Raw genomic sequence first — 27,074 nt, forward strand, 5'->3', positions numbered from 1 at the left:
GCTTCCTAGGACACACTGGTAGGTTTTAAAAATCCTTCAAAAGAGTCATCCACCAGCCTTTCCAAAGGACACAAGCTAAACCTGCCTGGGAGGCCGACACTGTAACCTAGGCCCTGCCCACACAGAGGACATCAACCAGTCCTGGCCCCCGCAGGCCTGTCAATCACGCCTCCCTCCCTTGCACGTTGGAGGCTGATTGCTCTTTGAGAGGTGACGGGATGGACTAGCACGGACTGTGCTTCGGCCCCATTTCCTCCCCTTGTGTGACTGTAACAACGGGTGGTAATACTAACACCAATGACAGTAGCTAAGGCATTTGCTAAATCCCTTCTGTGCACCAAACATGGCGCTAATTTTTCTTAGTTCCTACTACCCTCTTTGGGAGTAATGATAGGAATATCTTCTTCAATGGTTGAAGAGAACGAAATTGGCACAGACATTAAATATTTTGCTTATGTGACAAGGCTAGAATTTGGTGTCTAATCTGGGTCCAAAGGCTTATTTTCCAAGCCATGATTATCTTCCTCTTCAGTAATAAACTATGAGAAGTAAGGCAAATTATTAAACTTTCTAAGGTCTGACTCCTTTCCCCCATCCCCTTTAGGCATAAATGAGGACTCTGTTTCTTTGCAATATAGTTATACAAAGCCATGATGTGTGGAATACATTTTTTTCCCCCTTCCACTCTGGCCTCCTCAGCAACTCAATTATACCTTCAACCCCCAAGTTCAGAAATCCTCACCTCTGGGTTATCACCTGCACTCATCCAATCTTGGCAGGACAAATGCACAAACACAAATCAATCACGGGTCACTCCAATGCCCAAAGATTTCAATATCTCCTTCTTGGTCCTGGAAGAACTCCCTGAATCTTTACCAAAACATCAGGGCCTGCCCAGGTGCCTCCTCCTGCTACCTCACTCCACCTTCTGCAGAAGTTACTGCCTGGCATTCTTCCTCCCTCACATTTCGGCTGCGCCATCATCAGTCCTTAGGAAATCATCTCTCATCTCCTGCATTAAGGCACCCGAGTCTCAGCACAAGGCATCCACACCCCCAGTGCTCTTCGGAATTCAGCCAATGTGGACATCTCTAACTAAAAGCTGAACAGACAAGGCAAGACCCAGGTTCTGCCATGGAGCCATCTCTCAATACCAACCTGTCTGCACTGGACTCTGGCAGGCTCATTTTGTGCAGAAATAGCCAACTTGGATACTTTCCGCATGACATCATCAATTTCTGGAACCAACAATTTTCTTGATAAAATAGCCTAAAATACAAAAGGAAAAGATAGACTCATTCCAATGTGTTTTAGTGCAGACGAAGGAAGAAGCTTTGATGCCATTTTACTACTTCTTTTCAGGAATCGTCTATAATTAAAGGACTATATTCCAACACTTTCTAGACATTTGATGCATGGGCTGACATGCTGTGGTGTAGCAGCTTAAGCCACCACAGAGCAGCAGTTCAAATCCCAGTTCTCTCTGCTAATGTATCTAAGAAGGCAGTAGCCATAAGGGAATCAAGGATGGAGTTCCAGGACCCTGGTTTTTTTCCTGGCCAAGTCTCACCTGTCAGGGTCATTTGGGGACTAAACCAGCAGATGAAAGATCATTCTGGAGGCTCGATGTGGTAGTTTAGCGGGTAAAGTCCCTGCCTTGCATGTGCCGGGATCCCATTATGGGCACTGGTACATACTCTGGCTGCTCCGCTTCCCATCCAGCTCCCTGCTTGTGGCCTGGGAAAGCAGCAGAGGATGGCCCAAAGCCTTGGGACCCTGCATGTGTGTGGGAGACCAAGAAGAAGCTCCGGGCTGCTGGCTTCAGATTGGTTCAGCTCTGGCTGTTGCAGCCGCTTGGGGAGTAACCCAGCAGGTGGAAGATCTTCCTGTATCTCCTTTCTACAAATCTGACTTTCCAATAAAAATAAATAAACCTTAAAAAAAAAAAAAATCAGCCTCTCCTCTATCTCTGAAACAAATACACAACAAAACATAAAACGAAAAACAGATGTCTCTCTGTGTATCTCTAAAATAAACAAATAAAAATCATTTTTAAACCTGGGGTGAGAAATTTGCCCAAGTGGTTATAGCACTGGTTAGGACACGCATGTCCCACAGTAAAGGTTCCTGTCTGACTCCAGTTTCCTACTAATGCAGACCCTAGGGGAATCAGCGCGGCTCAAGCAGCCAGTCCCTCGGCTACTGAGTTCCTGGTTCCTGGGCCAGGCCCTGGTCCAGCTCCAGCCATTTGGGGAAGCTCGCTCTGCCACAACCTGCTGTCTACAGTGTAAAAGCCATCACTGTGGTAACACGGTACCTTGAGAAGACCAAACGCAGTAGCTTGTCTTGAAGTGTCGTAAATGTCTTCCTCAGCATATGCCAGGAGAACTTGAAGCTGTTTTTCAGTTATTTGGTACGACTTGACTTTCTTTACAAGGATAGTCACACACTGTAATTTATGACAGTGAAGTCAGCAGTCAGCACATTCTACGTTTTAGGTACAGTGAAGTAAGATATAATACACCAACATTTTTCTACACAAAATAGCAACTGCCTGAGAAAACTATCCTGGAAAAAACTTGGACCAAGACAACAAGGGCAACCTTGATGCTAACTGTCCTGGTTTTCTCAAAATGCAAAGTGAAGACAGCTCACCTTGAAACAGTTGACGACCAGGTGGAAATTCTGACCCCTTGCAGCCCCAAGTTTTGCGTAGTTCTTGAGCAAAAGGAAGAGGTGTTTCGTCAGCTTTTCTGCCTTGGTTTCTATGGAAGGCAGAGGGAACCTCAGCACCCAGATGAGGCACTGTAAAGCACCTGTGATCACCTGAAAGCACAAAACCAAACAGTCAATGTGGGCACCCTGACGGTGCAGCTGAGGCTGCGAAGACCGCAGGCAGCTAAGCTGAGTAACTGAAGTGCTGTGTACACCTCACTGGGCAGGACTATGGCCTGGGCCACAGGAAGTTTCCTACTCCCTGATGTCGATGACATTACTGCCTGTCTATAAGCCAGTGAAGGCAGATCACAAGCAAGCAGGGACACTGCACATGTATACCTTCTCTGCTTTCTAGACTGGCACTTCAAGTGAGCCATGCTTACTAAGCCAGTGTTTTGTACAAAAGGCACTCACTGTGTGTTTTAATGACAAGAAGGACAACACTTATGCATTAGAAATTAAGCTTGGGAAAGATGAACTATTATTTAACGGAGTGAAATGCTACGCAAAGAACAAGCTGGGGCTGTGGGATTGCAGAGAGTCACTGAACCTCTGGGGCCAAGCCTCCTAGAACGGATCAGCTAGCTTAGCTCTGCACAATATAACGCCACCTGCACTGGCTGCTCTGGGGGCCTCTGGGGGCTGGATTAAACGAAGCAGTAGACGGAAGCAGGGGGGCCAGAAAGACTAGAGTTTACACCCAGCTCCGTCACTGATTACCTGCTGCCTGTGGGGATGCGACTGACCTCTCAGTACCTGAATCTGCAAGGCACGTGATGGAAGCAAGGGAAGCAGTACAGGCCTCAGGACACGGGGGATCTAGGTTTACACTCTACACCTATGACTTGGCCTTAGCTCTAGTTTTTTCACCTACAAGATAGAAACATTAAAACTGTCTTGGGTCTGGTGTTCTGGTGTAATAGGGAAAGCTGCCCAGGGATGCTGACATTACAGATGGCTTCCAGCTTGGGCCCCTGATGCTTCACTTCCTGTCTAGCTTCGTGCTAATTAACAGCCTAGGAAAAGCAGCAGAGTGTGAGAGACCAGGACGAAGTTCCTGACTCCTGGTTTCAGCCTGCCCCGAGCTGGCTATTATGGCCATCTAGAGCGAATCAGCAGATGGGAAACGTCCAGTGTCTATGTTTCTCCCTCTCTTTCAAATAAGAAATTATTAAAGAATAAAAAGATGCTGGGGCCAGTGTGGTGGCACAGCTAGCTAATCCTCTGCTTACCAGTGCTAGTATCCCAAATGGGCACTGTTTCATGTCTTGGCTGCTCTACTTCCAGCCCAGCTCTCTGCTTATGGCCTGAGAAGGCAGCAGAGAATGGATCAAGACCTTAGGACTCTTCACCCATGGGGGAGATCAGAAAGAAACTCCTGGCTCCCAGCTTTGGATTAGCTCAGCTCTGGCCTTTGCAGCCATTTGGGGAGTGAATGAGCAGATGTTGTCTGTATCTTTCCCCTCTCTGTGCAAATTCGCCTTTCAAAAAAAAAAAAAAAAAAAATGAGAAGCATGCAAGTGCATGAGTGCATGCCTTACAGGCTGAGATAATTAGAGAGAATGTCTAGGATTCGCAGCTTGGAGTAGTGGTAGTGACAGTGATGATGATGGTGGTGCTGCCTGACATAGGACACACTATGGTACCACTCACACTCAGGTCATGAGGATCAAATGAGACAACTGATACACCTAGAGAGGCCTTTGTAACAATCGCTGGCAAGCCAACCAGGATTGTAAGTAATGCAGAAAACGGGTGGTTGAGCATGTCAAAAATCCCTTTCAGTCCTCTAGCAGCTCCTGAAGAAGACCGAGCACTCCAGCACTGTGCAGGACACGCTCTCCAAGGGGCAGGGCTCACCTTCACGTCCCTGGAGGCCAGGCAGTCTATGAGGAGAGGCACGAAAGGATCCAACATTTCCAGGGCGTGTTCACACGAAGACTTGATCTTAGAAGTCTTCAGACTCAGATGTAACAGCTAAAAGGTTTCAAAAGCACACTTACCCATTTGCTCCTAAGACCAGATGTGGTAGGTGAATGGGAAATGATTTTAAGAGGTAAGACAGGTTAAAACACTTCTATTTAAATCATTTTTTTTAAAAAATGAGAAACTGTCCAGGATAATGTTGGTCAGCCCAGAAGGAGATTGCTGGGCAGCCGAGCTGCTAAGCCTGTTTCCCAGTGTTTACGCGGCCTCTCCTGTGATTCCAGGCATAAGCTCTGACGCAGGACTTACGAAGGACCAACACATGCGGTTCCTCTCTTGAGGGATGTTAGCCAGGAACAAAGACTCTAAGGAAAAATTAAATGCAAATGCTGGGCCTTTGAGGGGTGAGCGGCTGGTGCGGTCCCACGCTAGCATTGACACGATGACGGAGCAGAGCTGAGGGGCAGCCAGCAAGCCGCACGGTGTGTCAGAGGAGCACAACATGAAGTTAGACTCTGCTGCCCAAATGAAGGACTGGGTCCTCTCCACAGACACATAAAATAATCAGATCTGTGTTTCAAACACCTTTCTGCAGGCCCAACGCGGCAGCCTAGTGGCTAAAGTTCTTGCTTTGCATGCGACAGAATCCCACATGGCTGCCAGTTCACATCCCAGCAGCTCCACTTTCCATCCAGCTCCCTGCTTGTGGCCTGGGAAAGCAGTCGAGGACGGCCCAAAGCCTTGGGACCCTGCACGTGTGTGGGAGACCCAGAGGAGGCTCTTGGCTCTGCACCAGCTCAGTTCTGGCCGTTGTAGCCACTTGAAAAGTGAAGCCGTGGATACAAGATCTTTCTCTCTGAAATTTGAATTTCCAATAAAAAAAATAATAAACCTTAAAAAAATTGAAAAAAAGTTCTAAAACTAATCCTTTAAAAGGCTCCTGAGCAAGGCAGTTGAGAAATCCTAATACGCACTACATTAGAACCATTAATCCTCTGACAATTATTAACTACTGGAAGAGATATACAAGAAATGGACCAAGCCACCTTTTTCACAATTAGGCGTTTCCAGTGGAAGTGTGCGTTCCCGGCTAATTCTGCAGAGGACTTACAAAAGGTCTGTGGTCATCTGAAAGCAGCCTATCCCTGTTAATGCTAATTCTTACCCGAAGTCCAGATTCAATAAATATGTGCATGTTGGTCTTCCTGCTCACAGCAGCTTTCGGTCCGGTCCGAGTGGGAGTCGGCGGAAGCAGAAGGCAGCTCTGGGGTGGCAGGCGTGGATCTGGTGCAGGGGGTGCTGGGTTTCTGTCAATCACAATGGAATGAAAACAGCAGGGGCAAGTGCATTAGCTGAACTCCAAGAAGCTACACCGGGGTCTGCAGGGGGATGACAGCTCAGCAGTGCCTCACATGCCGCCTGCTGCTTCCTCCCTCCCCCACAACCACAAGAAACCCAGAGATGATCAGATTCCTGATCAAGCATAACACCCAGAAACACAGGTCAGAAGGGCAGCCCTGCAACTAAAGTAACAAGACAATCCCTTTGTCTGATCTCTGAAAATAAATGTCAAGGAATCTTTGAGAACAGGGAGGCAAAATCCCCACACCTTACTAACACTTCAGGGTAGTTCAAAATCCTTCACAGGTTTAAATCTCTGTTTAATTACAGTAAGAGGTATATACTTAAAGTCTCTCTGAACTAAAAGTGAAAATGGCAACAGAAAAACACAAAAAGAAAGGACTGCTTTCACAGCTACCTCATTCATAAGAGAAGCAGTCTGATAAACTGTATCATGCCACAAAACAGTACCATCCTATAGCTCAGATGAACAGATTTTTTTAACTAAAGCAAACTGTTAAAATGACCCACTGAAGAGTTAATGAAAAAGTCAAATAAATCAGCAAATCAGAAATGAGCACCTAAAGGCTTTCTTTTTTTTTCTCCCAAACTTACTTTTCTTTTTCTGTTAACAGGGGGAGATTTTCACTGACCAAGCCATAACTGAGCAATAGAATGGCCTCCGCTGTCATTTCCTGATTGACAATCAGTCCTGCTATGATTCGCCGTAAGGTTTCATGCACCTTCCGGGCCAGTTTCAGACTTGTGGTATTTTGTAAGATCTAAAGGCAAACATCAACACCATGGTGATGTAACACAGAATGCAATGTGTTTTTCAAAACATCTTTTTTCCCTAACTGGAAAGTACATTCTTCATAAAATTTCAAATGGAGATACAACATATACAGCAAAAGTTACCTATAACCCCAGTCCCAAGACAGGCCCCTGTGAGGGCTGCCTGCCTCTGCGCTCTGTCGCTGACACCCGGGACACACAGTCCAGATCAGAGGAGCGGGACACTGCCACGGCACCAACCAAGGCAACGACGAGTGAGAGCTGCAACCGCCAAGCCTCAGGGCTCGCTATCGGCTCTGGGTAAATCAGGACAACTCGGCGGGAGCTCAGGCTCGCCAGCCTCAGCAAGATAACCAGTTATTATTCTTAGGTACTGACTCGACCGGCTGCAGCTTCCACCAGTACCCAGGTTTTCACTGACTTTCCTTTCACATCTCTTGGTTGTCATTAGGGACTATGACCCTTACGTTAAAGCACCTAATTTGGTGACTTTAAAAGCAAAAGCAAAACAAACAAACAAAAAACGCGGGCAAGCTGTACATCAGTCCCCTGGGACCTATCAGGATCAGATTTAAAGACATTTGTCATGCAAAACCACAGCTGCTCGAGTCTGTTATGGTACAGGATTTTCACACGAGTAGGTGCCAAGAAGTTCATAAAAATTCATCCTGGCTTCTCATTCCATTTTTCCACGATGTTATTTTTTGAAAGGGAGGTTTTTACAGAGAGCAGCAGATTCAGAGAGAGGTCTCCCATCTACTGGTTCATTCTCCAAGTGGCCTCAATGGTGGGAGCTGAGTTAATCCAAAGTCAGGAGCCAGGGGCTGCTTCCCGGCCTCCCATGTAGGTGCAGGAACCCAAGGCCTCAGACCATGATCCACTGCCTTCCCAGGCCATAAGTAAAGAGCTGGATTGGAGGTGGAGCAGCCAGGACCAGTGCCCATATGGAATACCAGTGCTTGCAGGCATTTTAGTCTCCTATGCCACCACACAAGCCCCAACCCACCACTTTTTTTTAATTTCCCTTATATAACCTACTCTCAAACACTTGAAATCACCTCTAAATTATTCATGACATCAATGCAATGGAAATGCTTCATAAATATTTGCTATATTGTGTTGCTTAGGAAATAATAAGGAAAAAAATATCTGTACATGCTCAATACAGATACAATTTCTTTTCCCATGTAGTTTTAATCTGCAGTTGGTAGAAGACACAGATGTGGAAGCCCCGGATGCTCGGAGGGGTGGCGGCAAGGCTCCTTTTAGAAGCTCCCGAGACTGGTAACGTGGCGATTCCCTACATCGAATTCCTTACCTCTTTCAATGGAAGGATAAGTTTTGTCACTTGATCTTTTCCTATAAACTTGCCCAGGATTTCGTAGGAATCGTAACTCTTGCTTCTCCGTGCCTCCATGACTTTGGAGAGGATCTGTTTTACTTCCTTCTCTTCGGCAATGGCACCAAACAACTCGCGGTTAAAAATCTTGGTGGGGGAAAGAGCAGACAAACACCCGTCACGTAGGGCAGAACAGGCAACGCGAGACGGCACAGATCCCAGGAGAGCAAGGCGGGCTGCGCTGAGCCAGACAGCAGGACTTGGTGCACTTCACTGCAGGCGGGTCTAACTACCACGAGAGAAACCCAGACAGAAACAAAGGCTGACCCTAACGGGAAACAAAGGCAAAACACCTCGCAAACACAGGAGGACACTTCACAAAGCTTATGGGAAATAGAAGTAAAAGGTAAATTTGTTTTCACGCAAGAAAATTCTTAAATATATTCATATGAAGAACAATCCACAAAAAGTTCAATGAAAAGAAAAAAAGAGATATCAAACTTGTCACTTGAATTTATCTATTGATTCCACAAGCAATGACCTTTCAAAACCTTAATTTGTTTTTATTTACTTGAGAGGCTGAGTGACATAGCCCAAGACTGGGACAGATTGAAGCCAGGAGCCTCGGGTCTTTTTGTTAGAAACAAGACCTAAGTACTTGCGCTATGCCTTGTGCCTGCAAGGCTGCGCATTAGCTCGACACTGAATCAGAAGTGAGGTAGCTGTGCCCCAAAGCAGGTACAGCAACAGGGACATGTGCGCCCCAAGTGGCAGCGGCTTACACTGCTGTGTCATGATGGGCACTTGGCAGGAACCTTTGCAAGCCTCATCATTCGTACATAATTGTGTATTAGTAGACTTTTCTTTTCAGATAAAACATTTACAACTTAATTATACAAAGCATTATAAATATTTAAATTGAAATGCAAAATGTTAATGTCCAGTTTTTAAAAAATAAATACAACAAAAGGTTCTATAGCAAAATTATTCTTTTCCTAATCAATTGGCCAAGTTATCACATCTAATTTTAAAAGCTGATCTTTAATTTCTTTACTATTATAAATAGAGCTTAGAGAAACACATTTTCACATAAATCCTATATCATATCTCTGATTACTCCATTCATACTGATTCTTGGAAGAGAGTTAAAAGTTTTTTGTTCATTTCAAGAGCTCTCAATACATAGTATGAACTGTTTCAGAGAGATTATACCATATATTTATAATCTATGAACAGTGGCAGAGTACTTACTATATTTGGGTTTTACCTCTTAAATGTTATTTTTATTCTTAGAGCTGTTATGATTTCTTATTTTGCAAACTGATTGTTTTTTTTGGCATCCTTTGCCTACTTGAGAAAAAAGTGGGATTCCTTTGTGTAAATCTTACCTCAATCATTATATCTAAACAAGAGTCCAAGTCTCCGACCTGGAGCTTGCTGGTGAGGTTTTGCAGCAACATGTAAACGGTGAAAGTTAGCACGTGCACCTAAAATGAGAAGCGGGGTAAAGACATGAATGTTGGAACACCCCGAGGAGCACTGGAGAGGTCCCAGGCGACAACTCTGACAGCTCTGAGGAGTGGCACGTGCTGCCCACCACCAAGTGATCACTTTGTCTAAGACATTCAGAAATGTATTACCATCTTTCAAGACAGATTAATGTAACAACACCAGGACAGAGGTTTATAAAGGCGCAGCAGTCTTGAACTTCAAAAACCAGCTCAAGAGTGAAGGGACTTAACCAGTGCTGAATGCAAAGCTAGGATAGAAAGTGTTGTGAAGAAAACAAGTAAAATGCCTAATAAAGTAGCTGTTGTGGGCTTTATGTAAGTTTTAAAAAGTTAGTTAATTGGTTGGACAAGGTGAAGAGTGGCACCTGAAGAATACAATCTTGGTAGTGTTCACACGGGTAGTACTAAACCCAAACCAGCTTTCTCTCAGCTCCACTGTGTCTATGTCAATGTTCTCATGGAACAGTTGATTAGAGGAAACAAGGGCTGCTTGGGTGCTCCTTCAACCTGTGCAAATGAACCCTGAAGGACAGAGATGCAGTATCCTGGCCCTCATCCCCACTGCCTAACACAGCACTTCACACTCTGCAGACACAAAATCAAGGGCTGGCTAGAAGAACACAATGAAGGACACCGACAGGGGCTCCGTAAGGCACGAGGGGCAAACACACTCTACCTGTCCTGACACTCAATGCAGTCCTAAAAGGAGCAGCTCCGGGGGAAGAAAGCCGGAACCCAGGCGCCAGCAAGCTTTCACAGAGTTCACACCCATGTCCGCTCACTAGATCCGGGCCTACACAGAAATGAGTACCAGGACACAGAAACCTAAGAAGGTCCTTACTCTGACCTGGACGAGGACAGGGAACTCAGAAGCCTCATAGAGAGGAGAGGCAATCTTTGATTTTCCACATCCGCATCACAGCTCCCGACAATGTGGTGGTGGTGGTGTTGGCAGCATTCTGGCCATAGGAAATGTCAGAAGTTCCACATGAGAGGGCCACCCCTGTCTGTTCACTGGGCCTGCAAGCTACAGCACCCCCCAGTGGCCAGCTGCTCCAGAGTCTCACTACAATGGGGAGTCCCTCAGGTCCCTGATCCCTCACAACTCCAGGTAACTGCTGGTTCAGCACCTGCACGTGCTGCAGCAAGAGCCTGATAGCCATAGAGACACTCAAGGGTTTTGTGTTCTGCCTGGAGCTCTTATTGTTTTCATCACTTGGATGTTTACAGATGTGTGTTTTTATCCTTAATATCTGTGGAAGTAGGCTCAGTATAAATAATAGAAAACATGAAATTAAGGAATTTCAGTCATGTAACAGGTTCATAAGATTTAAAAAAAAACCATCAGAAATAGGGACTTTTCTTAAAACTAAAGTCTTTAATATAAACTGGCAACTTTTGAATACAGCTGTCTGTTATCGTTGGTTCTTCACCGAGGGCAGGCCAAAAGCCCCTGATGCGCACTGTTCACCCGCAAGTATCCCACTGCAACCTGACTTGCCCAGGAAGCACGCGACGCATTTACCTGATAGCCGCGGACAAGGGTGGTCTGCAGCTCCTTCAGGACGTACTGCAGGAAGTGCACCCCCAGATCCTCTATGATTTTTGCCAGGGTGCTGCGGGCAATGTCTCTGATTTCCTGTGCTCTGTTCTTGAGGAGGGCACACACTTTCAGCAAAATGCTAGGAAGTGAGCAGGGAAAACGACCACTCAAATACATGGCAGCAATGAGAAATAACGTTCTTTCTGTCTCCTAATTACTCATCTCCCAAATTTCCCAGTTTGGACTGTGAACCACGGCAAACAGTATTACTCTTCCCAACCAAAGGATTCGTGATTTAAGGAAGAACCAATTTTCAAGGCTCACTAAGCTCTTGGAATTTGCTACCCAACATACCTTGGCAGGTTGGCCTCCATGACGTCTTTCGGAAGGGAGTGCATTAGCTTAACCATGGCAAACGCTAGAGGAACTCTGACCACTTCCTCATCATTCACAATCTTTGACTTGATGAGCTTATGCTCTTCTTCTCTTTTAGTCTGTCAGAAAAATTTAGGTTACAGTAAAATAAAGCATTAGTCCTTAACAAACACTGTAACCTTGCATAGGAAGATTACACAGGAAGACAAGCTCTTTTTGTATACTATAAGCCCACCTATATCTTTAGTATTTTCTAAAGAAATTAATGGTAATTTGGGAATAAACCTCTAAAAATTATAAAAGGAATAGGACTCAGAATGTTCTATCATTCCAAGAAACACATGGAAGAAAAAAGGCCAATTTTTATGCCTTGTGTTGAGACTATAATGAAATATGTAAAACATCTATAAGGGCCTGACACAATGGCTCGATTGGCTAACCCTCCCCCTTCAATCACTGGGATCCCTTGTGGGCACCAGTTCATATCCCAGTTGCTCCACTTCTCATCCAGCTCCCTGCTTGTGGCCTGGGAAAGCAGCAGAGGACGGCCCAAAGCCCGGAGCCTCTATATCCACATAGGAGACTTGGACGAGGCTCCTGGCTCTGGATCAGCCCAGCTCTGGTCTTTGCAGCCATTTGGGGAGTCAGCCAGTGGAGCAAAGATCTTTCTCTCTCTCTCCTCCATAAATCTGATCTGCCTTTCCAATAATAATAATTAAAAAAGTGCATAATATTGTTGGTACACAAAAAACCCAGCACTATATGGCTGGTGCAGTGGTATGGTGAGTTCATCCTCCTCCTGCAGTGCTGGCATCCTCTATGAGAACCTGTTCTAGTTCTGGCTGATCCACATTTTTTCAACCAAAAATCAATACATTTATTTTCATTCTGACTAATCCACTTTCCCGGCTTCTGGCACGTGGCCCAGGAAAGTAGCCGAGGATGGCTGAAAACCTTGGCCCCACCGCCTACATTGGAGGCCTGGAAGAAGCTCCTGGTTGCCAGCTCTGGTCTGCCCACTGTGATCATTTGGCAAGTTCATCAGCAGATTGAAAAATCTTTGTCTCTCCCTTGCTCTCTCTGTAATTCTTATAGATCTTTTGAAAAAATGAAGTACAGTGGCTCAAATAAAGGTTTAATTGCAAATACACAAAATGACTATATCAGCGTTTTACACCACCAACTGGCAAAATTTTTTCTACAAAGGGCCTGAGAGTAACATTTTTGGCTTTAGGATTTCTGGTAAAGCCACTTATTTTGGCTGCTCTAACACAAAAGCAGAATGAATGGGTGTAGCAACTGTGTCCCGACACAGCTTTATGTGCAAAAGCAGGTTCCAGTTAGTGGGCCGTCATCTGCTGACCCATATTTTACACTGGAAAGGAGAGGCTCTGGTGCCAGGAGGCTGCACTGCCAAATGTTATCCCCATTAACCAGGATAAAGACGGAGTATGAAAGTAAGGTGCCCAAGCAGTGACAAAGAGAATTATGCTGTTTTTTTAGTACGGTTTTTGGCAATGTGAGTCATCTGACCATGCACTTCAGAGAGGCATGGGCACGGATCAGCCACATGGAAACCACAGCCAGGGCGCAGTCCTGCCCAGCAGCAGCAGCAGGCAATGAGCCGGAAGCTGCTGAGAGCGGAGATGACTCATGAAGGGCTGGGACAGCGTGAGACCCAGAGGCTGAAGTCCATTAGGGACCAACAGGAGTCTTGGTCTGACGGGCCCCACCAGAAGGATTACCGTGGACGCGAGGCATTTATGGAGCCTGGGTAGGATATCCCCGGTGATGGCTGTTTGGATATTTAGAATCGTTCTCTCCAACTCTTCCTTATTCCGCGGGAGGGAGGAGACAGACCTCGCGGTGCACTCGGGCTCCCTAGGTGCCGCCCCTTCGGAGTCACCAGGCTCGGGACTTCCTGGCTGTCTGTCATGGCCTGCCAGACTCATGTGTGGAATTTCCTTCTCTTCCTCATCCGGGTTTCCTAGCTCCATGGCCTCCTGCTCCGTTAACTCAGTCAATTCCATTGTGTCCATGTTTACATCACAACAACAATCCCCTAGAATCAAAAAACAAAACAAAACAAAAACCTTTGTAAAGGCTTCCAAAGCCCTGTGCTTGAGAGTTTCCGAAAGCAACAATCTACACTCACGAGTGTGAAAAACCAATGGGAGTCAAAGGTTTTTATGCAGAAATTTTGCTGATTCCAAGATTCAGTCCCTTAAACAAATCGAGGCAGTGGTATTAGGGGGCAGGTGCACTAGACTTCAAGGTTGACAAATCAATGTCCAGTCGATGAAGCCACTGGGATTCGGCTTCATCTTAACTGCCTGCCTGGCAAGGCTACTGTGTAGGTAAACAAAATAAACTCCAACACAGGTCTGGTTCTCTCCAGTTCCAGAAAATTAATTTGTGTTTACTGACTATGTAGCTTTGGAAAAGTTACTTTACAATTCTAGCACCTCGGTTTCTCACATCAAAGATATGGGGCAGAGCTGCCAGCATGGTGCAGCAGGTCAGGTAGGAATTGCATATGGGCACGGTTCAAATCCTGGCTGCTCACTTCTTTTCTAACTACCAGCCGCTATGGCTGGGAATGGCTCAAGTGACTGGATCCCTGTACCTGGCTTTGGGCTGGCCCAGCCCCAGCTGCAGCCATTTGAGGGGTGAACTAGCACATGGAATCTCTCTCGCTCTCTATTTAACTTTCTAAAATGTGTTTCAAAAAAAAATATTGTAAAATCTAGATTCATTTAAAGATAATAAGATGCTCCATAAATTATGCTCTGGTTATAATTCCAGAAATTCATTATTAAGTTTGAAATACATTAAGCAAAAAATGCATTTAATACACTGAATCTACCAGATATCATAGAAAATAACACATCCCTCTGTATACAATTGGTTGTTTACTCCTGTGTAAATCTACAGCTCAGGATTCTTCACTAATAAACTATGTAATTTTTCACTATAGATAAATCAAGTTTTACCAGAATATGTAAACTGATTCAGCTCCCTCATGACACATTCTGCTACAAGAGCAGCAAAAGAGACCAATTTGAATTTTGCCATCTTCAGTTCACAATCCCAAATTATCCAAGAATAAGGTGGCAATATAGTTTTAGGAAGTTTCAAAAACTTACTTTCTTCATTCTGAAGTTTTGCCATTTGCTCCTCAAGTGTTTTGTGGTCAAAGTGGAATGCGTCTAACACGATTACTAGCAAACTGTTGGAAAAAATATACACAGAAATGTTTCATTGACTACTTAAAGGAGAGAAAGTTCAAAGACTTGTACACAATTTCATCAGTAGCCTTGACATTAATAAGCGTTAGCATGACCTCATTAAAATAAGGCAAAAAGCAAAGGAGATGATAGCAGACTAATTCAGGAAGTCATTTTAAAATTATATTTTGAAAAGGAAATAAACATGTTTGCTCATACCTGACCCCCAGCTTTTGGTTGATCTGTCCGGTCTGTAAGACATGAATGAAATGCTTCAAGTAATAGATGTACGCTGGCCAAGAGAGATGTTTGCACACGGCCCCAATGGCCTCCGTGGCCGCTACGGTTATGTTTTCATGCTGTAAAGTAAATCAAGAGTGCCAGTGTGGGACAGGCGTTTATGAATAAGGCATGAGGCTGAAAAGGCAAACAGGATGATCAGCAAAGACAAAACGGGAAAAAACAACAGTAAATCCCAATAAACAGCTAATCAGCCAACAAACCAAACACAAACATTACAAAAATAACCAAGTGAGCCAAGAGAGGGGAGAAAAAGGAAAAAACATAGGGCAAATGAAAAACAAAGAAAAAAATCAAATTTAAACCCAACATTAGCATATTATTAATATATACATATCCTTAATATAATTAAATAGAATAAGTATGTTAAAAGGACACCGTTGGATTGCTGAAAAAGTGTCACCTATAAGATTCAGGCCAGAAAGAAATGTAAATTCACAAGTAGGTTACAAAATTTCGGCACCCAAAATTTTGAATTAGTCATGCTTGCTGGATGTTCAACCTGAAATTTTATGCCCTTAGAGAATTCTTTCAAGCACTTTTGAAACAACAAAGGAAATCAACTATTGTTGGAGGTCATATAATCAAAAATATAAATTCAAGTCACACATTCAGACATTGCTGCACTTAGACTTGAATTTTTGTGATCAGAAATGCCATCGCTTATTAATCTACTCAAAAAAAAATTTATTCTAGTTCCATATGCTAGGTACTGCTCTAGACACTGTGGAGCATAACAGGCAAAACAGTTCAAGTTCAAAAACCAGTTTGGAACAGTCACATCACGTCTCAGTCTGCTGTCCTCTAAAACAGTGGCTAACTCTGCACCGGGCTTGGGCAGAGGCGAGGAGGAAGCACTCGGAACACTGCCTGAGAGCTGACGCGGTGCTGAAGACAGGACAAGACCACGCATTCAAGTACCTAGCAGCTGATGTATCAGAAAAAACAGTTTTTGTTTTACTTAATTTCTAATGAGCTATTTGGGCAAATAGCATACTCTGCTGATCAATGGAGGTTGCCAAAACGAAGTCCTATGATACAAAAACAAACGATATGCGACAATTTCTAGGAAGATCAACCTTTCGTGGTTAGCCTTTGTGAATTCCAACAGTGAAAACTACGAAGAACAGACACCATTTATGCCAGATTCACCACGCTGCCAGGTGCAGCCGAAGGGCTCCAGATCACTCCGCAGCCTCTCGCCATGGCGATGACACGACAGCGCATGCCACCAGCTCTTTCTACATTCTGTCCGGGCAAGAGGAGAGGTTCACGGGTTCTAGAGCTGATGCCCTACCTTGAGCATCTTCTCATCAAAGACTGGCGTCATGGCGTAGGGCATGATGTAATTTTGAAGGGATTTAGAGGACAGTGCAATCTTGCCTTCCAGCAACTGCTTGGCCAGCTTCTTCAGGGCCCTGGCTCTCCGGTGGATCTACAAGTCAGACGCATGACAAATCAGTTACTGAACAACCTCACCTACAACTAGCCTGCTTCTAGAACCGCATGTTCCTTTCATGGAAAGATCAGAGTGGAGCACAGTCCTTGTGTTACATGACGCAAACAGCTGTGCTCGGATTTGCTTCCACAGACGTAATCTACAACTTCTGGGTAGCAATGGATCCCAACATACGAAAAGTTTCTTAGGAAAAAATACAGAAAGGTGACACGGATATCAGCCCTAACACCACCAAAGACATCCGACCCTAGGAATGATCATCTCGGAGGCAAATCTGACTCATGATCAAGCATGAGAAACAAACCTTCTGGGGGAAGTTAGAATACATGTCTCTCAACACGGCAGAAGTGTTCACATTGCTTTATTTCGTAGGCCCCAAGAAGGACAGCTGTCATCTACCTGAATGTGCTTCATGTTCTCGAAGAAGTCCATTTCTGGATCCTGGCGATGAGTGAGCTGTACCAAGTCTTTAAATTCTGGTTGATTTGGAAAGGTTTGAATTAAACAAGACAGTATGGTGGTATAATCCTGTTGGATACTCTGCAAATATCAAACGGAGGCAGAAATTATTTTTCGTGATTCTGTTGCCTATGTAATATGAAGTAACACACACACACACACACACACCATACAGTGTTGAATTCAATGTCCTAGGCCTGACTACTTTTTTTCTACACATCCAGAAAGCAAGTAGGAAAACACTACCAAAGCAGACCTCAGACAGCAGACTTACAGAGATGGGTTTACAATAAATACCTCTGTCTGGCTCTTCAACCCTTTCCTCAACTTCTCCAGTAGCGACCGCTGAATGATTTCTTTGTAGTCTCTCTCAGCAACATTTAAGGCTGCCAGCTTTTTAATGATGCTCATCAAGCACATGCTGGCATTATCACTTAAAGACATATCTCCTAGCTGGAAATGAGAAAACAAAGCATTCTGTGTAACAACCACATACCATATGGAGCACTCAACTCCCAAGCCAAGTGACCTGCCCACTCTTGGAAAGCCCTACCCAGCAACCCATGTTCCACAAGTGCTTTACACCCAAGGAAGAACCAAATGCAGGATTTGGAAGACTACAGGAGATCAAAGGTTCACAAATCAATTTCATTTATTAACTTTCTTTATTATTATTTATTAATATTACTTATTAACTTTAGAGCAGAGCTGCACATGTGGAAAAGCCTTAACTAACAGCCAAATTCTAGTTCAACCTGTAGAGCCAAAGACCCTAGATCTTAACTAAAATCCTGTCAAGATAGGAAATATAAATAAGGATTGAGCATCCTCATTTTTGCTAATTATTACAGAAAAAGGACAGTCATCTCAGATGGCGTAATTGTGAAGCCCCCAAATCTAACTGTAGAATCACCTGTTACATGAGGTGGTATTTGCCTAATTTATAAAATTTCTGATTCATGGTGGAGACTAACTTCTGTTAGAAGTTCTAATCCTGGCGGCCCTGCTTCCCATCCAGCTCCCTGCTTGTGGCCTAGGAAAGCAGTAGAGGACGGCCCAAAGCCTTGGGACCCTGCACCTGTGTGGGAGACCCAGAGGAAACTCCTGATATGTTTTTAAGTTTATCACATTACATTCATGACATACAATCAGCTTAAATATATTTTATGAGGCTAATCATACAAATATCTGCAGTAACCCAATGTGAACAGGGTTTTATCGGATGACTACCAGAGGCTGATGGAATTACCACTATTGCTATTGCTACTTGGATTTATTTCTAAAAACACGTACATACACACGTTTGCATTTTTGTCCAACCTATCTCCATGGAATAACTCACAAAAATGGAGGATGGCCCAGACATTGCACACAGTTTAAATTCTGATTTGTAATTCCACACTGCACTCTGGAAAAAAGGATGTCCCCTCTCCAACACACACACACACACCCCGGCACTCTAAAAGGATCTCTTCATGTTCCTGAGTTATTACTAAGATTTTTATCATAAATTCAAACCCAATTTTCATTATTCAGTATGAGGTCACCACTGAGAGATAACTGTCTAGTGATTTTATCTGGTTCCTACAAAGTCCCTTGCTTGAGGAACACAGATACTATACACAGGGTATTTCCAAGTCAGCCAACCAGGCACTGACATAGAATTTCTTGTACTGACAGGGCTAGCTCTGTAGTGTAGCTGTTAATGTCATTACCTGTAATACCAGAACCCCATGTGGGTAACAGGCAATGTCATTACCTGTAATACTAGAACCCCATGTGGGCACTCTACTTTCAATGCAGTTCTTTGCTAATGGCCTAGGAAAAGAAAAGTAGTGCAAGTTGGCACCCACACAAGAGACCCAGACGAAGCTCCTGGCTCCTGGCTCTGGCCCAGCCCAGGGCTGGCCCTTGCAACCGTCACAAGAGTGCATCAGCAGATGGAAGATTATTCTGTCTTTTTTCTCTCCCTCTCTCTGTAAATTCTTTCAAAATAAACAAGTAAATGACTATTTTTTTTAAAGGCTTTGATTTCTCCCATTTCAGGATTAAATTCAGCTCAGAAACATTGCACCTACTTTTTCCAAGTGCTTCCACATTTATTATTTACTTTCAAAATGTGTGCCTTTCAAATTCTGTGCCAAACAAAAAATTCTGCATCTAAAAAAATTTTTATTCTGAAAACCCTAATACCTCTCAAAAACCAATCGCCAGATTAGATCATGTTATAGTAGTTGTATTACCATGACAACAAAAAATACATGTTGCTACAAAAACCTACCTCCATATTATAGAAACAATTATGCATAACCGGAATTAGGTAGTTAACATCCACCGCCTGCATGTCTTTAATGTGGGAGGTGATGGTCTGGAATGCCGCAAAGCGGACATCAAAGTTGATATCATCAAGATGTCTGTGATCAAATGCATTAAGCTGCAAGAAAACGCCATTGGAACAATATAAATGAAGGCACATGAATCATCAATAAGCAAAAATGATCATCCTTTTAGAGGCAGAGAAATCAGATTTCTTTCTCACCTTGACAACCTCAGTGATGTATTGTAGATCACTCTCAAAATTAGAAAGAGTCTGGAAGGAAAGAAAATCAGTATAGTTACTAGTAAATAAAACCTTAATTTTTCTGCTTTCCTCCCCTCACCTTCATTCCCCAATCAAACTCCTATAAATTATGATTTATGCACACACACCCTGCTCAAATGCTTTACATGTCTTTTAAGAGAAAAAAGGGACTTGGAATAACCAATGGAAATTACAGACCTGGAAAACTGTGCAAAGCAATTGTCTTGAGAGTTTATTCTTAATAACTGAGAAGAGTGCCGCCAGAGGCTTGAGGAAGTTTGTGGGCGCCACACAGTGATTTAACAAGTTCTGCACTGTCACCAGAATATCCATCTCCGTATCCTTCAGGAAAAAGATGAAAAAGTCACATCTCTGTACTATGTAAAACTAATGAGCCTGAACTTCAGTATATTACAGTACAGAAAATAATCACTCCTAGATTTAAAAAAAGTAGAAGTCATTGAAAAAATAACTTTATAGTTTTTTTTTGACATTTTCAGCACTTGACTAAACATAAAACCTATAATAATGTCCCATATCTTACTTCAATTCTAACAGACAATATACATGGTTTTGAAAGCTGATTTCTTATACCACCTAGTTCAAATACAGTCAAGAAAAAATAAGCTTGTTGAAAAGTTAAAATCCTTTTTCTGCAGATCTGTTGTATTTCAAACTGAACTACCAGGTGGCGAGACTCCATATCACCACTAAGGTCTAACAGGTCACCTTGAGCCTTGGACGTTTTTTTACATCAGGATTAAACTAAGGGTTAAAAACTGCATCAGAAACTATACTTATTGCTGGACACGAAGCCTGGCCTTTGCTTAGGTTTGTCACCAAGATGCGTATTTCATATTATACAATGCACGTCATGGGTTTCAGATCTGTTACTGATCAAAGTCAAAGAGAAAAAGCAAGCTTACAATGAATCAGAAGGGAAATGAAGGAAAAAAAGGGGCCACGGCTTCCCACTGTGGCCCATGGTGGTGTCCTCACCTGCTGGTCTGCCCCATTCCCATTTCAGCACCAACTTTCTTCTTTTTATTTCTAACCTTTTATTATGGCATAAAACTTTTTTTAACCTTTTTTAAAGCCAAATGCATCAAATAAACTAACAACTAAAACTGCTGCTGACAAACAAATCCGATGATACACTGGCACTGCCCACCCAAAGTAAACGTCCTGCACATCTGTACCTGAGCAATATTGCCACGATGGAGGAAAGGAAGCAGAAGGGTAACAAGCAGGGAACTTTGTTCTTTGTCTTTCATAAACTTGCTGATCCTATGGAAAGAAAAGGAGATACGCAAGAAAGATATGTGAGTTAACCAGCATTACTCTAGGAAGTCAAACTTTGGGTAGAAAATCTTTATGACCAAAAAGTTTGGACATAAAATAAAGGGGGTTTTGAATTATGTGTTTTTGTAGCATTGCTCAGTCTTGTTGGGCTTATGGCTACAACTCCATTTCCTCTGCAATATGTAACTGTGTAGATGAATTTTAGTGAACTGTAGCACTATATTTGGATCATTAATAATTTCTTACTTAGTAAGGACATGTTTTCAAGAGCAACTTTTTGCATTTAAGGTTTTATGTGTAGTGTCTGAATTTAAATTGCCACAACAAAAAGCAATTAAGGCCTTATTTGCCCCAGATTCCCCACGCAATCATCGAGACTCAGGCTGACGTCACACAGCAGGTGTCGCAGACTCTCCCGTGAGTCCTTCCGTGTCTAAGCTCTGCTCTTCTTACAAACACTAGTAGCCTGGGGTGACATTTCCTCAGTACACTGACCATGCTTCCTCAATCTGTGCAACTCAGAAATGTAACAACATAAAGAGAGCAGCGTAAAGCAAGTTTGCAGAAGACTCTATCACCACTTCTTGTTCATGTTGAAATTAACAGAATTTTTTAAAAAAATTTTAAAAATATAAAAATAACTTCTCATTCAGGTTTACTAACTTCAATCGTTAATATTAGATGTCAGTCTTCAAAAAGCTCGAATGATATTCTCTGCTTTTCTAAGTTAATTATTTTTATTAGCTAAACTTAAAAACAACTGCCCCCTGCAAAAGTCACAAAACTCAAAGCTTTAATTAGAAAAAACATACAAGGGCCAGTCAAACCTCTAGTCTTCACGAGGATTCTGAAGTCTGTTCCTTTTAATACAATTAAACACAGGCAAATAGTATAAAAGGCTTCTAATGATTATACCAACATTCTGCATTAATTTATAGAAGACAGCACTTAGATCGCTGAAAACCTCTTTTCAAGATAAAATAAGAAGAAACTAAGACCACGGATGACGATGTCATCTTCGCAGTCACTTACTTGGAAAGAATGCCTAGTTCTTTACTGACTTGTGCTCGATTCTTCTTCTTTTTCACTTTCTCGGCACTTATCGTGGTTCTGCTGAGATACTGCAGGATTGCAGGTACGTGGGGCAGAATCAACCTTCCTCCCACAGTGATGGACTCTGAAACAGATAGTGGCTAGTGTTTTCATTTCGGAAACTCCGAGCAAATTTCCAACTGTAGAACATATTCACATTTGGATAAGAAAAGCACTCAACTACTGTGAACATTTTAATAAATTTCAACTTTAAACACCAATCAACTAATAGGGCCAGTTGAGCTGTTTCATGTGATGTAGGTATCCTATAGGAGGGCTGGTTCAAATTCTGGACACTTCACTGCTGGGCCAGCTCACCGCTGATGCACCCGGGAAAGCACCAGGAAATGGCATAAGTACTTGGGCCTCTGCCATCCGCATGGGAGTGTGGGAGGAACCTACTGGCTCCAGGCTTTGGCCCAGCCCAGCTTAGGGAAGTTACTGGGCTATTGGGGGAGTGAACCAGAGGACGAAAAATCTCTGTCTCTCTCTCTCTCTTGCTGTGACTTGCCTTTCCAACAAACACATGTCACCAAAAACAAAATCAAATAACTTTCTTCCTACTTAAGAGCTGTCTCTTTAGCTAGTTTAAAAATGAAAGAGACTCCACTTGGGTAGCCGCAGAAGAGCTCTGGGCTGTTGCAGGGCATGATCTCAGAGATGTCATTTCCTAGAGGACAGTGGAAACTTCCGAAGAATAACTGATCTGAATTTTTTACAAATGCAAAGAAAATTCAGCTTCTATAAATCAGCATTAATTGCCAGAGAAACTGAACTATAGGCATAAGTTATTATGAGAACCATACTGATGGTTCTTTCTTTTCTAAGGAAAATATTCCTCAGATGTCTCACAACCATTTCCTTTGTATAAATACACACCGTCCATATCTTCGGATACATCTGCATATATGCATCCAGTTACTGGCAAGCTCAAAACTGTTTCTGTGGGCTCAAAGTCCGGAATGTTAAGCAGGTCATTGACAATATCCATCACAACACTAGCGGTGGCATCAGACAGATTCTTGGCTGACAGAATGGCAAAGACATTGGTTAGGATATCATACTCTGGATGCCCAGGCTTCTGTTTAGCCAGAAAAGGAAAGTATCTGTGAGAAAAAAACAAATGAAAGCAACATTGGAATAATGCTTATTTTAAAAAATACACACCAAGTGAATTTGCACATTTAACACATGTGTATGTGTAAAATTTAAATCTAAAACTTGATGGGTCCTAATTCAAAGCACCTTGCAAACCCCCTATGATTGAAATGTTTTATGTAAGATTTTCATTTAATACTCTTAACAGCTCTGCGAGGCCACCGCACTGTCTACACATTACAGAGGAAGAAACTGAGACCCATGCAAAGCCACTGTGCTAGGAGAGCTGAGATTCAAGGGCAGTGCAACTCCAAATTCTCGGGCTTTCTAAAAGAAACTTCTTAAAGATTGCTTATTTCTTCAGTTAGAAGCAGGATTCTAGAATGTGAACATTTGTATACTGACATAAAAACTTTAGGGTGTGTAGAGACCAAAATTAATCTGATGAGAGATGCTTTCTTGGGAGGAGGAAATGTTTGTGGCAGGAATGGATCCATCTTCAAGGACCCACACAAAAGACACAAACACCCCTGCAGCTGGCAGCTCCCAAGCAGAGCAGAGAGCACAGCGGCTGCCTGAAGGCCACGGCATGCCGGCAGCTGCATTTCAGGTGGAGGTACAATACTACCACACTGAAGCAAGGCTGGCTGGCTTTATTATTTCATCACTGGAAAGAGTTCAAGCACCAACATCCTTAGCCATGACAAATGGATAAAAGATTACTAAGTGGTTGAATGCATATACCTCTCTGCCCAACGAATACTGCGCAAAGTATGGGTAGATATCAATCAAGCAAGATACTTGATGTATTATCAAGGATAGAATTATTATTGCCATTTTGCAGGTGGCAAAACTGAGGCTTGGAAACACCACCTTCAGACTACAATGTAAAGCTCAGTGAAAATTTTCAAATACTCATTCAACACTCAATGAACGACAGTGAAGCATGGGTTGAAGATGTGTAACCCTTCGCGGAGGACGGCTCCTGAGCAGCCTTTCTTCAACAATCCGAAGATTTTTGAGTTATGATGTGAGATTCAGTAAGTTTCAGATGTTGGAGCATTTTGGATTTTTGCCTGAGGAGTCCTGAAGCAGCAGAGTATGTACAAATATTCCAAAATGCGAACAACATGGAAATCTTAAATATTTCTGCCTATAGCATTGTGGGTAAGTGACACTGAACCTGCACAGCAACACAGGGGTATGTTCTACGCCCTCAAGGAGCAGGTAAGCCACGAAACCCCGTGCACAATCAAGGCAAGGACCGCAGGGCCTTGCAGGAGTGAACAGGCTGAGGAGGCACAGGTCAATCACCCAGGGTCATGGTCAGCTGCATCAGGGCTGATCACAGAGTGGTCAACAGCAGTCCCAGCTTACTATTTATAGGATCTCATTCGGTCTCACTCTGCATAACGCATTATCACCCTTATTAGCACATTATTATTGTCAGGAGTTGACCTTACTTTTGAGATGATTTAACTTTATTTGTAAGTTTTAAAACGCTGGCTTGAAGTGCAGCCCTACCTTCACTTATACAAGTCTAAAGTAAAATGTTAGACTTCCCCACAGACGGAATGCATGCTGCAGTAGCTGACATTACGGAAGTCACACTTCAAAATCAAAACTGACATTTTACTGAATACTAACACCTCAGTGCTGTGGCTCTGAAATATTCTCTCTCCCTTTCTTGCTCCTCCATCCCTCTTAACCCCTAACCTTGCCTTTCGAATAAATGAATAAAAAACTTTTCTAGCCACGAGAGCTGGGTATTTACAGTTTTACTAACTGTAAAGTCTGCTCAGTAAGTCTGTCAAATTTTTCTAATTTTTAGTGGGAACTGGGGAAAACACACAGAATGCCAATTACAAATCAGTTTTTATTTTTCAGCAATAATATAAAACATGATAATATTCCTATTTACGATATGATTCTTGCATGTTTAATACTGCTTCTCTCTGTGCCAGACTATATCAAACTGTTGGCTTATTACACAATGAAAGACCGCTTTTATCGATTCTAGTAGTTCCAATTTTCAAGTTTTAATCAAACTATAGAATTATAAATATCTATTATATATAACCCACAATTTAAATTTATATTATATAGTTAAATGCTATTTAACCCATTTCTTTCATAAACTAAATTTAATAATTAAAACATTACAAAAGCTACATCCTGAAGTCTACACTGTTTAGCAACTTGTATTTTTCCTTAGAAAATGAATTTCAAGCTATCACTACATTTTTATCCAGCTGTCTCTTCTCTTTAATCGCACCTACAATAACTTAATGTACGAGAATACCATCAATTACATCGTTAGTTCCCTAGACTAGTTTTTATTAAGTAAATTGAAAGGGGGAGGGGGACAAAAAAAGATCATACCTTGCATTTCTGCCCCAGACACTAATTAGTTTCAGCAGAGGTGTAGGAGAATACGGACTCTCTGACCCAAGCCTGCAGATCTAGGGACAAAGTAAAAACACTAAAATGGAGACACACATGGAATTATATGACAGATACAATAACAAAAAGAAGTGACAAGAACAGAAACGCCAGACCAGAGGCGGCAGAGTCTAGAGATGAACATTTAAAACATAGATTAAAGGAAAAATAAAGGGCCCCAACACAATATTCATGATAAAAATGGTAGATAGTGCTGGGAAACGCTAGACTCGGAAGAGGAGGTGCCCCGTGGTCAGAAATGGCTAAAAGTTCATGCAACCTGAAAGCCAGTCTCTGCTCCAGGCTTCCTAGCTGTCACTAGGACCTTTAGGATCAGGAGGTGGTTACAACCAGGGAAATTAAACATGGGAACACGTAAGAAAAACACCTGCACGTTTCTCCTCTTCTGTCAACAGCCACGGGCAATGTTATATGAGGTGCTGAGAAAGTTACACTGCACTTGCCTAAGAGAGTCAAGTGACAGAATGGCATTCACATAGCCTGTAGGTGTAAGTGCCAGAGTATTACAGAAATTAATGCCTGATCTTTTTCAAGTGTGCTTGTGGAAGCAAATCAAAGTGAAAAACTTCCAGAAATGAAGAAAGGCTTACTGTGAAAGAAAATAAAAACACAGACAAGTATTCCCATCTGGGTAGCCAACAAGGCTGGTACTAGCAGGTAGGGGGGAAGCAGGAGCAGAAGGGTTTACCTGGGGCCAGACAGCTCCGTGAAACACAGCGTCGATTTCTTCTGCTCTGAACTGATGGGACTCCCAATCCAGAAAGATGTCAGTCACCATCTTGATTCCAAGACGTCGCAGGTTCTTCAGCGGGTTAACAAACCTCAGCTGTATCTGAAAAACGAAGACTTTGTATCAAAAACAAACAAAACAAAACAAAACCCACACATCCTATACACCCATGACTAGCGCATTTGTCCCCAGCTCTTTAGAGGTGCACTTGCTCAGCAGGGCTGAGTAATCAAACTGGAAATCTCTGATTTGCATGGGAACATTAAACAGGCAGATTCATATTGCTTTCCAAATTGAGCAAGAAGGCAAAGCAGACTTTTTTTTAAAATAGATGGTGAGAAGTACTTCATTATTACTGCCCAGTAAAATCATACTAGATATCTTTGGGAAAAAACATAATCATATCTGTTTTGTATTCTACGTTGTTTCAGAACATTTTAAACAGTGCTTTAGATCAGCAAAAAAGAACTCTATCTGCATTTCCTTCTTTTTTTTTTTTAAGATTTATTTTTTATTACAAAGTCAGATATACATAGAGTAGGAGAGACAGAGAGGAAGATCTTCTGTCCGATGATTCACTCCCCAAGTGAGCAGCAACGGCCAGATCTGAGCCGATCCGAAGCCGGGAACCAGGAACCTCTTTCGGGTCTCGCACGTGGGTGCAGGGTCCCCAAAGCTTTGGCCCGTCCTCGACTGCTTTCCCAGGCCACAAGCAGGGAGCTGGATGGGAAGTAGGGCTACTGGCATTAGAACCGGCGCCCATATGGGATCCGGGTGTGTTCAAGGTGAGGACTTTAGCCACTAGGCCACGCCGC

The 27,074-nt window shown here is 43.0% G+C and overlaps 1 protein-coding gene across 1 annotated transcript in view; it reads right to left on the reverse strand.

Annotated features, from left to right (window-relative positions):
* Positions 1-27,074, reverse strand: part of UTP20 (UTP20 small subunit processome component) — an 88,510-nt gene that overhangs the window by 9,524 nt on the left and 51,912 nt on the right. Inside the window, exons 28-51 of the mRNA XM_058673309.1 lie at positions 26,218-26,361; positions 25,449-25,528; positions 22,848-23,074; positions 21,909-22,053; positions 20,774-20,861; positions 19,773-19,916; positions 19,533-19,583; positions 19,275-19,427; positions 17,291-17,446; positions 16,934-17,074; positions 16,373-16,510; positions 14,995-15,134; positions 14,695-14,777; positions 13,294-13,610; positions 11,528-11,667; positions 11,156-11,312; positions 9,508-9,606; positions 8,099-8,266; positions 6,601-6,767; positions 5,810-5,951; positions 4,579-4,695; positions 2,656-2,826; positions 2,318-2,449; positions 1,159-1,269 (exon numbers count right to left, since the gene is read on the reverse strand). Of these exons, the coding sequence (XP_058529292.1) occupies positions 1,159-1,269; positions 2,318-2,449; positions 2,656-2,826; positions 4,579-4,695; positions 5,810-5,951; positions 6,601-6,767; positions 8,099-8,266; positions 9,508-9,606; positions 11,156-11,312; positions 11,528-11,667; positions 13,294-13,610; positions 14,695-14,777; positions 14,995-15,134; positions 16,373-16,510; positions 16,934-17,074; positions 17,291-17,446; positions 19,275-19,427; positions 19,533-19,583; positions 19,773-19,916; positions 20,774-20,861; positions 21,909-22,053; positions 22,848-23,074; positions 25,449-25,528; positions 26,218-26,361 (3,411 nt within the window). The remainder of the gene's footprint in view (positions 1-1,158; positions 1,270-2,317; positions 2,450-2,655; positions 2,827-4,578; positions 4,696-5,809; positions 5,952-6,600; positions 6,768-8,098; positions 8,267-9,507; positions 9,607-11,155; positions 11,313-11,527; positions 11,668-13,293; positions 13,611-14,694; positions 14,778-14,994; positions 15,135-16,372; positions 16,511-16,933; positions 17,075-17,290; positions 17,447-19,274; positions 19,428-19,532; positions 19,584-19,772; positions 19,917-20,773; positions 20,862-21,908; positions 22,054-22,847; positions 23,075-25,448; positions 25,529-26,217; positions 26,362-27,074) is intronic.

Source organism: Ochotona princeps, chromosome 15, assembly GCF_030435755.1.
Source record: "Ochotona princeps isolate mOchPri1 chromosome 15, mOchPri1.hap1, whole genome shotgun sequence".
NCBI lineage: Eukaryota > Metazoa > Chordata > Mammalia > Lagomorpha > Ochotonidae > Ochotona > Ochotona princeps.